The sequence below is a fragment of the Cricetulus griseus genome, chromosome 4 (genome assembly GCF_003668045.3).
Source record: "Cricetulus griseus strain 17A/GY chromosome 4, alternate assembly CriGri-PICRH-1.0, whole genome shotgun sequence".
NCBI lineage: Eukaryota > Metazoa > Chordata > Mammalia > Rodentia > Cricetidae > Cricetulus > Cricetulus griseus.
Window position 1 is genome coordinate 193,991,262 of NC_048597.1, and position 13,332 is coordinate 194,004,593.

Sequence of the window (13,332 nt, forward strand, 5' to 3'; positions counted from 1 at the left end):
TCAAAGAGTGCCTTCAACTGTGGGGAATTCAGTGGGTCTGTTTTAGAAGCCTCGTGTGGATTTGTAAACCCTAATACTCTTTACCTTTGGGAGGAATATTCTCTCTCTCTCTCTTTCTCTCTCTCTCTCTCTCTTTCTCTCTCTCTCTCTCTCTCTCTCTCTGTGTGTGTGTCTGTCTGTCTGTCTGTCTCTCTCTCACACACACACACACATATACGCACACACACTTAAAAATTTGACAAGTGAAACACGGTTGATAAGAAAACATTAATTTTTTTTCTCTTATTGGAACACATTCTGGCCTAGGGTCATAAATAAGAAGCTATATTTTAAGAGGAAATGATTTTTACAATTCTATGACTGTGTTACTCTTAAATGATTTCATAGCATATAGCTTAACTCTGAACGGAATATTAAAAGGTTCTAGACTTTAAATTTTCAGTAATTCTTTTTGTCCAAATATGACCAAAGACATTTAGTTTTGCATATATTTAGGATTCAGCGGACTCAAAAGCCAGAAGCAAATGCTTTTATACTGTTCAGATGGGTAAAATGCTAACACATGACACGCCGGTCAATAATTAGCAAACACAATTGGACCCGCCCACTTGACTTAGGTTTTATTGCTAATCCGAAATGTGTCTGGTACTAGCCAGATATTGACTTTAAGAATGACTTTCTGGGCTGACTGGCTGGCTGGCTGGCTGTCTGGCTGGCTAGCTGGTTCGGCATGTCTAGAAAGCCTGAATACCATGCAGGCCTGACCACCAGAGTGTGGTCCCCAGAAGCTGGCTTCACAAAGCTATCCTCTCTCTGACTTTCTCCAAGTGCCGAGGTGTGAGCACACCTCCTGCACACCCACACGTATCATCCACAGAATAATAATATTAGAGTTTTCAAATGGCTGTACATTATTCTGCGTTTATAATTAATTACTAACTTCGATGTGTCACTTTCTCTTGGGGGTTAATTACCTTGATGAAAATGTCTGAGGTCTTGGTGAATCTAAGTCAGCACTTTCCAGACCAGAAGCCCCCTAGCCTTAGCTACATGGCATTGAGCTCAACGTTGATTAAATAAAAATAATGCTTATCATTTTTTTGTGAAGAGATATAGTTTAGGGGAACTCTTTCTTTTTATAAATTAGAAATATTTCCCTGAGATTTCTAAATATCTGACATTTGCAAATACCTTTTTTGGTGACTAACACTTGTAAGAGCAGCTTCATTTCAGTGTGAATAAATGAGTCCTTGATGATGTTGCATGTTTTTTTCTGCCTGTATATATTTTTAGGTGTTAATTAGGTGGAAATTGCATGAAAGTTTGCTTTACATTTAAATTTGTGGTTTGGGGAATTCTGATCATTTTGAAGGTTTACAAATACTACTTGGCGTATAAATGTTAAATCTCAGTGTAAATCCTTTTACTGTTTTACATCATTTTTCCATGTTACCATTAAGCTCTTTTGAAAGCAGGAAGAAGGGGAGGCCAGCTTTTTCAGTAGTCACCTGTAGCCATAGCAGTGCCCAGGTGGGGCCTTGCGCCTGGATACAGCTTCAGCTGCTTTTGGCAGCGCCAGTGGCTTCCCCATTATTTCTTAGGAGTCTGTAGTTCCAGTGACTTCAGTGATGCAAGGAAGGCAGTGGGTCAAGGGCCACTGAAATTTGTGAACCTGACATGCATTGTGCCCACCACTGGCCATGACTGAGCAAATCCCTTAGCAGTCTCCTAAAAATGAATCTGTGAACATTGATCAGAGAGGCTCAATTAAAGGGCCCTGCATCCTCCAACTGAAGGGCTGGGCAGGGTCAGGATATGCAGAGCCTTCAAGGCTCTGTTGAGGATCCTAGACTATTCTGTATGAGCACCCAAAGTCTGCAAGAAAAGATGTGAGCACAGGGTGATAGGGTCAAATTTGCGTTGTTCAAATTCTAACCCACTGACACCTGCAGATACCTGTGACTTTCCTGTTTACCAGTGTTTTCTGTTTGTTTGTGTTTTGTTTTTAAGTCTTGGATAGCAAAGTATCAAGCATGCCATTGGGAGGTGACTTTCTATGTTAGCATCTAGAGTGTAATCCAAGGTAAAAGCCAGTTCATGCAGATAAATTCCAGTTTGACACGTGAAGAAAAAGGAATGTGATTGCCCCATTTTTTCTGCTGTCAAATTTTAATGCTGTCCTAGTTTTGAATTAAAAAACTTGTTACATCTGTGTTCTCACGCAAGGATGTGCCCTTTCAACTCTAGCATGCTGAACCCACTAGTTACTTGCAGGTCTTCCTTGGCCTTGACAGAGCAATCGTACCTTGTTTTCTTACTCCCAAGTAGGATTTTTTTTTTTTTTGAAAGCATCAACTATGAAGATAATTGTTTGCTGTTATTCACTGGTTTTATTTTCTCTTCTTTTTTTTAGGATTATGACAGTTTTTTTGAATCTAAGGAGAGCAACACAGTCTTTTCATTCTTAGGCCTGAAGCCTCGGCCAGCATCCACGGTAGGTTAACCTTCTGTAGTCAAAATAGGCTAACCCTCTGTACTCCTGCATCAGCGTCCAAGTAGTGAAACCTCTGTACTCTTGCTTCAGAGTTTAGCTTGCTGGATCTTAAGGGTGAGTGAGAAGGGTGAGTATCTACTTTCCTAAACTTTGAGTCTCTCAGGTAAATACAGACTTAGTGTTAAACACAAATTTTTTTAACTCCTTTAAACTCCTCCCTCTAATTTTTAACTTTTTAAAAATCATAATATTGGTTTACTTTTAATTTATACCCCTATTCTTGGAAGAGGAATTTAAGGTAGAAAAATAGGTCATTTCTATTTATAAATTCACATTGCATTTTACCTTGTGTCTGGATCTAACATTTATAATTGATTTGGTCACAGATTGAAAATATTGGAAAAACATTACATCTGTACTGAATGTGTACAGCTCTCTCCTGTCCTTATCGCTGTTGGTTAGTTGGTTGGTTGGTTGTTTTGAGACAGGGTCTTTCTATTCTGACTGTCTTGGCTAGCCTTGAAGTCAGAGATCCTCCTGCCTCTACCTCCCAAGCACTGGGCCTTCCTGTCCTTATTTCTTAAATAATATAGCATAAGGCCTGTTTGCATAGATATATCAGTTGTTCAAAGCATCTCCATATAGGTGGATGTTTATGGGTGAGTTGCAGGTGCTGTGTACTGGAAAGACTATAGAATCCTAGGATCCCCGTGACTATGTGAGACAGTCCCCTCACAGATGCCTAGGGGTAGCAGCTTTAGGAAATAGCAGAAGCAGAGCTACATTTGAAAAGGCAGCTCCAGAATGAAACAAAAAGAGATACCGAGTGCACTTCCTAAACCAATCCAAATATTTTTTTAATTTTTAAAATTTAAATTAGAAACAAGACTGTTTTACATGTCAATTCCCATTCCCTCTCCCTCCCCTCCTCCCTTGCCCCCCCCCCACTAATACCCTACCTATCCATTACCATTTCTGCTCCCCAGGGAGAGTGAGTTCTTCCTTGGGGGCGGGTCTTCAGAGTCTGTCATATCCTCTGGGATAGGGCCTAGGCCAACCCCCGTGTATCTAGGCTGAGGGAGTATCCCTCTGTGTGAAATAGGATCCCAAAGTTCATTCCTATGCTAGGGATAAGTACTGATTTACTACAAGAGGCCCCATAGATTTCTGAGGTCTCCTCACTGACATCCACATTTATGGGGTCTGGCTCAGTTAGTTCCATGCTGGTTTCCTAGTGATCAGTCTGGGGGTCAAGAGCTTCCTCTTGTTCAGGTCAGCTGTTTCTGTGGGTTTCACCAGCGTGGTCTTGACCCCTTCGCTCATCACTCCTCCTTCTCTGCAACTGGATTCCAGTTCAGTTTAGTTTTTAGCTGTGGGTATCTGCTTCTACTTCCATCAGCTGCTGGATGAAGGCTCTAGGATGGCATATAAATTAGTCGTCAATCTCATTACCAGGGGAGGACATTTAAGGTAGCCTCTCCACTGTTGCTTAGATGGTTAGTTGGTGTCATCCTTGTAGATCTCTGGAATTTCCCTATGCCTGATTTCACTTTAAACCTATGCTGGCTCCCTCTTTGATAGTATCTCTTATTTTGCTCTCCTCTGTTCTTCCCCCTATACATTTTTAAAGCCTCTTTGTTGAGTCATATGCCTTTTGGAAAACATGTAGAACCTGAGTTTGTCTTGTGCTAAGACTTAGAAATAATGGATATTTCCACAAACCATATAAAGCACAAGAGTTACATTAAAAAAAAATGATACTTACCAAATTAGCTATTAGTTTGGTTACTTCATTTAAAAACTGTTCTTTGTGATTAGAAAATTAGCTAGGCCTAGTTTTTAAAGTTGGAAAGGTGTAAATATGTATAAAATAGAATATTAAAATCATTACCCAGAACTAGCCACAGTGAGACTTTTCCATTTTTTTCTTTACAGTATTTATATACACAGTAATTGAGCCTTGGCTATACCTCAAGTTGGGCTGCATTCTGGAGGGTCTATTTTTTAACACAGCTGAACCTGCAGTGCATTATGGGAACTTTATAGCAGGTCCTTTGAGGCTGCCTGGGATAGGTATGATCTCTGGAGCCCCTGTGGGAGGAAGACAGAGGCCTTTCATAATAGAACTCCTCTAGCAGCACCTGGGGACCAGAGCTACTGTGAAAACGCACTTTGTTTTAGCATCAGCAAGCCTGCAGATGGGTTGTGGGTGGTTCCTATGCACTTCTAAGAGAGGCATGCCAGCACAGAAAGTATTTACAGGTTCTTAAAGCTATTTTTACACAAGTCAGACGTTTGAGTATTTGTTAGGAGAATTAGGTTATTTGTATAAAATATTTCACCCAAAGATATTAAATAATCCAGATTTATCTTCAAAGAACTGGGAAGGAGGGAGGGAGGGAGGGTGGGTCTGGAGCAAGTATTACTGGATGGCAGCTGGAACCCAGTAGGCACTATTGTCTGTGTCAAAATCTCGTAGAAAAGGCTATGTGCATGCCATCTTTGTTCCCCAAAGGTAGAGATTCCTTGGAGATTTATCAGGCTGTTACTTGTTTGTTGTTTTTCTTTTCTTTCTTGCTTTCTTTTTTTTTGTTTTCATTAGACAGTGAGGCCGGGGCTGTAATTCAGTCATTGCAGGCTTGCTTAGCATGCATGACATCCTGGATTTGATTCTCAGCACTGGCGAAGCTGAGCATAGTGCAGTATCCCTTTAATGCTAACCCAGCAGAGATGGAAGGGACGGGGATCAGAAATTTAAGGTGATCCTCAGTTCTACAGCAAGGTCCTAGCTCAAAACAGTAACAATCCCACCGTGTATTCTCCTTAGCATTTGTAAAGAAAGCTGTGGTCTGTGCAGGATCCATTCTCACGTGGTGGTTATCCGTGTGACATTTGGTCTCAGTTCCATTGAAGCTTGTTTCTCAAAAGGCAGAAAGGGCCTGGAAGCAGTTCCTAGGCAGGAGTCCTTGGGACAGAGTGCACAACCCTGGCGTAGTATCTGTGCCTCTTGGGCACCTGAACCCTCAGAGCCTTAGGCATAGCAGTGAGTGCAGTTCATCTTTGTCTGAGAGGGGTGGGATGTGAGAACCAGGAAATACGCCCCCTTCCTAGTTGCTTACTTTTCACATTAGTTATCATTCATACAAAGTGCAGTTGACGGCTGGGACAAAATGGTCATAGATGTGATACAGCAGAAGTGACCCTGTCCCCTCTCCCACCACCTGCAGCAGGCGCACACAGAAGGTAAAGCCAGGAAGCACAGAGGCCCCGTTAGCCATCTGTAGTTGTCTCCCACAGTAGGTAGAGTATACTGAAGGCCCACAGGCAGGTACGGCTCCAACTGGGCTACTGCCCAAAGTGGACAGAGTGGGGGAAGGCCAGCGATCAATCACTAAATAGTAGCCTATCAGCCACACTGGCTCACGGCACTTTATCTTGCATTGGATTTTTTAAAGTAAAAGGTAAATGGGTTGTTAGTGTGTAAAACTAGGGTTTTCCACTTCCGTCAAAGCTGGGAGAGATGGGAGTACCAGGAAGGGAGAACTGAGTGACAGGAGCCAGCAGCAACTGGCATCCATGGTGTCTCCCTGACTGAGGAAAGGGGGCCCAATCACTGGCAATTTCCAGGTTTAAAAAACCACATATAGTTCATTATTCTAATGGACTCCAAGCAGATCCTGTTACAGAAATTTCTGCATATGGGTCCATACCACTAGGGGTGATTTCCAAAATGTGTAACACCTGAGTGCCCCGCACACTCTTTGGCCATATCTGGAGCAGACCTCAGTGGCTTCTTGGTGACACTTGTATAATTGGGTCATGGGGACAGACAGAGTGGCACCTGGACAGTTGGGATGGTGATGCTTTATGAATGATGTGGCCGTTCTGATGGTGTTACTCACCCTGCATCCCCCTTAAACAGCACCTCTTTGTGCCCCTGAGAGGTCACAGCAGTGTTCAGAGGAAGGAGACTCGGTGGCTGCTGAGAAACGAGGCTTTTCCTTATGTGCTTGCAGGCTGGATGGGTCTGGCTTAAAAGTCAGGACTTGCTCCTGTCAGCCACAGAGGGTGACTCATGACCTCCCCCTCACTGTTCCTGACATAAGAACAAAACAAAACACTACCAAAGGCAAATCTTGTCAACGCTGCATAATAACTGTGCCTTTCTCCCTCTTCTGTTTAATAGACGGAACCTTAGAAGAAAGAGGTGATGGAGTTGCAGTTTGGAGCACCCCTGGTACTCAGCACATACCTGCTTACCTGATGCATCACTGTGACAAAGCCACACGCACAATCAGCAACTTTGCTTGACCTGGACGCGGTGTTTTTTGGCAGACACTGGAATAATGGGGAATGCATGATTGTTCTAAGCTAATCAGGTCTCTGGTGGTGGGTTCTCTTACTTCCTCGTCTGTTTGCAGTTGCCTCGATCACCTGAAAGTACTGCCACATGCTATAGTCTGCTTCCTTAACGACTGGAGCTAATTGGGCAGCACCATCAGGGAGAAACCGCTGGCTCTGCCCTAAACCCTACTAGACACCAGTATTTCGTAAACCTGTTCTTTACACTGCCTGCATTGCGCCCTCGAAACCCGTTTGCCAGGATCGTTGTGTCTTTGAATAGAAAGAAGAAAAGCAATGCAGGTTGACAAAGGACACCGAAGGTTCTTATTGCAGAATCACGAATGTCACTACTCTGGTACTTTGTAATAACACCTGCTGGAGATGTTAGATGCTCTCGAGTCCCTTCTGTAATGGAAACCCTCACCCCTATAAATTCTCCAGGCTCCTACAGGTGCTTCCAGAACCACCATTGCAATAATGCACTGTCACAGCCAAGTTACAGGACGAAAGGGATTGCTGCTGGAAAACCTCCTTCTTTATCTCTTGCAAGGGGGAAGTTTCACTATCTGCATAAGACTGCTGAAGAGATCCTAGGAAGTGCACTACCTAGATAGTAGGTGACCAGGAAGTTTGCTCTGTCCGTATGCAAAGGCATTTTCAGCTCTCGTAGTTTACACACACGCACATATATATTTCCCCTGAGTCACAGCTGCTTGTTCTATTTTATGATGGGATTATATTTTTGGAGAAAGGAAATGCTTGGTTAGATATATTTTGTGAACCCTTTATGAAGTGTAGTGGAAGGCACCAGTGCTGCTGGGGCTGGGCTTAACGGTAGAATACTTGCGTAGCACACACAAGCTGCTGCCGCCCTCAGCTCCAGTACCACCGAAAGGAAAAGCAGACACCAGCACCGCCAGCTAGTCTGATTTCCCGTGTTACTTACCATTGTCTCGTCTTGTTATTCCCCTTGTTCATATCCAGACCAGTTTACAGTCTCTGACTTTGCAGAATAACACAGGCATGCATTCTTGCGTGTGTATGAGCACAAGTGAGATTTCAAAGCAGCATAGACAAGAAAGGAGCTGTCTAAACAATAGTCCTGAGTCACTCTTAAGAAGCAAAATCCCTGCTCCCTTCGGGTGGACACTGGTGAACACTGAACAGTTCTCAAACAGGACTAGCCTTGAATGGGATAACCTCGGGGCTGAGGGAAATCTCCACCCACCGCTAGCGGCATGATACGACTGTGGGAACTTTAACTCTGACTCTGAGAAAGAAATGTTTGAGAAATGCAAAGAGCAAACTAGTGCCCCCCCCCTTTGCCACTCCCTCACGAGCTTTGATAAATGTTGACTGTTCTGTGGCATTTTTGTTTTGAATGCTGAAGTTGAGATCTCAGCCTGAGTTTTTCAGTCCTATTACAGCCAGAAGAAAGAACAGCTTTCTTCATGAATGGACCAGATGCTTGATGTACAGTTTTCTCTCCAGGGAAAGCTTGTCAAGTCATGGGTATTGCTGGCTAGTTGGTATTAAACAAGATCTGGGTCAGATTCCATTTGATAAATCCCAGGGACTTCCAAGGGTTTTTTTCTTCTTCTTCTTCTTCTTCTTCTTCTTCTTCTTCTTCTTTTCTTTTCTCTTCTAACTGGATATTGTGCTTGAGTTTGTGAGTCTTCTAACCAGACACATTTCTATTTAAATAGAGTAATTTAAAGAATTGTCTCATGAAGTCAGCCCAGCTTATGTGGATTGGGTCTATTCTTGCCAATAAGTGCCAAGAACCAGTTTGGCAAAGTGAAGTCTTAGCATGTTTTGGATTGTAGGAGCCACATCATGCTTACAAGACAGAAAGCTACCAAGATTTGTCATAAAACTTTTTGATTGGCCATACTATACCTAGACCATGTTAAGCACACTGAATAGATAGTGTGCCTGGAATTACTTTCACAGTTGCATATCATTTTCTTGCCGTGATTCTTTTGCAGGAACATGGGGGCGTCAGCAAAGAAAACATGAGATTAGTGGTAGAAGCCCAGGATATGGAACTGACCATAGTTCCCAGGCAGTGGTGTGTGTAGAGCACACTGGGTCTTACTTAAATGCCTCCCAGTCTAACTGACAAATTATTTTCTCCTTCCGTCTTCCTTTCCCTCTTTCTGTGGATTGTTGCTCCAGACACAGTCTTGCTGTGTAAACCTGGAACCTACTCCTTCTGCCTATCAAGTGCTAGGATTACGTGCTTGGCTGAAATACTGTTCTTGTTCCCCTTAATTGGCTGCCTCTAGATTTCGTCACCACCATCTTCAAAGTCGAGCCAAGAAGTGCAGGCATGGCTGTAATGCCAGGCGCTTTCAAGGCAGAGCGTTGACTTCCTGTGGGACAATGGAATTTGTGCTGGCCGCTGAGAACCAAATGGTGCCATTTTAACCGTAGGTGGACATGTAGTACCATACCACTAGGTGTCTACAGACCAGAAGAACATTTAGTTCAGGAAATACTTTACCAAATCCTGGGAGTTTAGTAAAAATCTAAGAGGAGAAAAAGAAGACACACAGCCCTTAGATGCTAATATGTTTTAGTTGGTTGGGTTTTTTTTGTTTGTTTGTTTTATAACGTTAACCAAACATTTACATTTTTATATTGTGTGAATTTAACCATCTAAATATTTTCCATTTGTTATTGAAAGGTACCAAAGGCTTTTATGTTTTGTTTGGTTTGTTTGATTTTATTATGGGATTTGTTTTTTTCTAGAAATACTTTGATGTAGATTTGTCCCTGAGTGTCTGGGTCTGCTTCAGTCTGTGTAATTATTTTGATTTCAGTTTGTTTGTCTTTGTCTCTCAAGGCATTGGGGAAATCTCAGATTTTGTATTCTTCACTGAAGGAGAATAAATTCCAGAAAACTGGCATTCTGAAACAGGAGTTGTTTCTTCCTAGTCTCACTCCTTTTCCAGCTTTGATTCTGGAGTTGGCTGGATCCTTTCTGTTTCTGCTGCCATCCATGAAGGGTTAGACTGTTACCATGCAGCCACTCACTTAAGAAAGATGCATGTGGTTCTGCCTGGGCACACTGGGAGGCAAACAGACCCCCACCCCCGGCAGTTCAGGGCTGAGATGGGACTTGTCAGCCACCAGTCTAGGTTTATTCTGTGGTCTCCTTGCAGGCACACTGCGAGGGGTGGTTTGTCCCATAAGTGGTTGCAGAAAACACCCATGACTTCCCTCAACTTGGGCTTCCTTTGAGCCACATTTGGAAGCAAAAGAAAACATTTCTGAAGGCAGGGGCTGAGGCTGAACTCACTAAGAAACAACTGCAGAACTTAAACACCAGGACAGATGGAGGGTGGAGGAGGGGTCACAGGCAGCAAGCTCTAAGCCCACAGAAATGTGCCAACTCATGAAACCAAATCAGCAAATAGCCCTGCTGCCTGTGTGTGACCCAGATTCCAATCAGAGGGTTTCCCAGTTCTAGACACACAGGCCAGATCAGCATGGCTGTCTCTTTTGCCGGTATGTATCAGGTCCTCACAGTGTGATTTGCTGGGTCCTGTCTGAGCAGGGGGACGAGGGGAGCAAAAGAAGTACACAGCAGCAGTGGGTGACAGGCCAGGTGAGTTGTCAGGACACTAGGCTGCAGCTTGTCATCAGAGATGTTAATGTTTTCTCTTATTAAAACCATCCTGACTTTTTAGATTTTATACATACACACATATCTACCGAAGTGTAAAGAGTAATAATAATAACCCCTTTATGCTCACTGCCTGCCTTATTGCCTTTCCCCCCAGACACCCTATGTGCCCCTCCATGACCTTCTCTTTCTGTTGAATAAAGGGAGCCTCACCCTGTTGTAAATCAAAGCCTTTCTACCTTTCAGCGTTTTGTCTCCATGTATGTATCCATAAAGAATAATAAACAGAACTAAACCAGATACAGTGCTTTTTTTTTTGCTTCCTCCTTTTAATGTCCATTGCAATTGTTAAAAATTATTCTACTAGATGAGTATCTAATTTTTTTTTCTCCAGTTGCTGACCATTTAACATTGCCTTGAGGATTCTTCCATTTGACTTCCGGTGTACTTACACAGAGAGAAGCCACACTGTAAGTGGAATTGCTGGCTGTATAGTAAGAGCACACACCAGCCTTAAGGATGGAATCAGATGACTTTCTTGAGCTATAATACCCATTACAAGAATGCTAGCCTTTTTAGGACGACTGATCCTGACCCATCTATGTGACTGTCAGTCAAAGTTGTGCCAAGTGTATAGTGTAAAATGGATTTGGCTTTTTAAAAAATCATTATAAATTACACATGTTTATTACGGGATTCCTGGGTCAAACTTTTTGGATATTTGGGTATGTTTTTAAATATTAAATGTTCCGTTTGTATCATTGAGGATTGAACCCAGAACCTTACACATGCTAAGTAAGCATTCTACCACTGAGACATAACCTCTAGCCCATGAGTTAGCTCTTAAAGTGAAGAGAAACCAGGAGTAAACAGTCTTCTGAAGTTATTTCCGGAAATGTGAAATGCATGTGAATGTTTATGCTGTTTTCAGGAAATAAAGGCCAGCACACTGATATATCTTGTCTACCAGCCATGAGATGTGCTCAGGGATGCCTCTGCTCTAGGAGGCTTTCATCTCTGAATATGTCTTAAGGCTCATCAGTTTGTTATTTGGCAGGAAATCGATTTCATTAATGCTATGATTTCCTTTGCTTTCCCGAGTTTCACCCAGAAGGAAATCTTTATGCAGACCTCATGCTCATGTGTGCATGTTTGCTTAGGATTTCAACGTGCAGTGGGCCTGTAGCAGGGGGCCAAACATGGTTTGATACTTAAAAGAACAGCAAGAAAAATTCCTTGCTAAGTCACAGGGGCTTGCATTGGAGTTGGGCTCAGACTTGGCTAATCCCTAGGTTGAGTAAAGACGATCCGTGTGATGCTGAGCATAAGCCAGCAAATGGCAGTAGTCTGCACGTGTGGAGAACTACAAGGAAGCAGAGCACACACTGTGGATACCAGTGTCTTGAAGTGTATTAACAAACTTGTTAAATTATTAAAGTTTGTGATAGGGAACAGGACAAAAATTGAGAACTCCTTTTAAAATAGACCTCTACATTATTATACATAATATGGGGCCCTGTAAAAATAAAATCGTAACCAAACCTTCCTCTGAGATAGCTTTAGAGCAAGTGTCTGTGCCCCAGTGTCGTCCAGAGGGAAGCTCCACAGTTCAGAATGGTGCTGTTCACTGTGCCAACAAGCCACATGAAGCACTGAGCAAGCGAAATGTGCCCACTTGAGTTTGAGACATGGTTTGAGTGTAAAGAGATTTCAGGCTTTACACTTAGTGTGAACATCTAATTGAACTCATGAATCATTTTTGGGTTGGTTACACATTAAAATAATACCTGACTTTATTAAGTTGAATATTAAGACCATCACTTGCACCTTTAAGTGTGGCCACTGGGATATTTTAGATTACATATGTGTTTTTCATTGTTTTCCTGCCAGACAGCACTGCTTTATATCACTCTTTTTGCTGGAATTTATAATCGAGAAATAAACACATTTGAAATATTTTTAGGCCTTGGTAAAATCCTTTATGATTTATAATACAAAATGTGAACATTTTGGGGAATGTAATTTTCTGATACAGCTGCCAAAATGACTTTTTCTCATTCTACTTTTTGCCTCCAGAACTCAAACATTTTTGTAGTGAAGGAAGAGTCTATTCTGGACACCAGCAGTGCCATGGGCTGTCAGAATGCTTGACATCTCTGTCCAGACTTCTGTTCCCCCTGTGTCCCCAACCCCCACTCCTCTACCCCCATCATCTTACAGAGCTCAAGTCTGGAGTTGCCCTGTGTCTGAACTAGGTCATGGTGGCGTCTTGTATTTTCTGTGTTCAAGGGGAAAGTAATGACTCACACAGATGCCAGCTATTATCTGCAGGACTGTGGTAAATGTTCCTGGAACTTAGCCCTCCGTTCCTTAGTTATCTGCAAAACTCACAAAAAATACATGGATAATCTGCCTTTTGAACATCTCTTGCTGATCGTATTGCCAAAGATTAAAACAAACTGCCTAGAGTTTTAAAGTACATTTTGCTATTCTCATAGAATACTAATTTTGAGGTAAACCTATAGTACTCTTGCCATTAAAATAATTGAGTGAAGGATTTTCTTCTATTACTTTGGAAATCTTCCCTGTAGTGAGAGTGAATTAGCTGAATAGTTCCTGCAACCCCAAGAGATGCCAGCCATTTGCATTCCATTCGGCTACTAATTCTGTTGCTTTAGGGCACATAATCTGCTGTGCTGCTGAATTGCAGATCTGTGTTGGAGTCACTTTCTTGAGCAGGGAGAGCAACATGTTCAGGGTAAACATTCTGGCTAATCTGGTTTAATGTTCTCCCACTTCTTTTATCTGTTTAACTTCTCTGATTTTTTTCCTTGCCAGTCTGTTTCATGGCATATACACTAGG

At 42.5% G+C, this 13,332-nt stretch overlaps 1 protein-coding gene across 1 annotated transcript in view; it reads left to right on the forward strand.

Moving 5' to 3' along the window:
- The window catches only part of Sh3bgrl2 (SH3 domain binding glutamate rich protein like 2), a 53,326-nt gene extending 42,557 nt beyond the window's left edge, over positions 1-10,769 (forward strand). The window contains exons 3-4 of the mRNA XM_027411044.2: positions 2,414-2,494; positions 6,681-10,769. Coding sequence (XP_027266845.1) covers positions 2,414-2,494; positions 6,681-6,692 — 93 coding nt within the window. The 3' untranslated portion in view covers positions 6,693-10,769. The remainder of the gene's footprint in view (positions 1-2,413; positions 2,495-6,680) is intronic.
- The last annotated feature ends 2,563 nt before the right edge of the window (positions 10,770-13,332 follow it).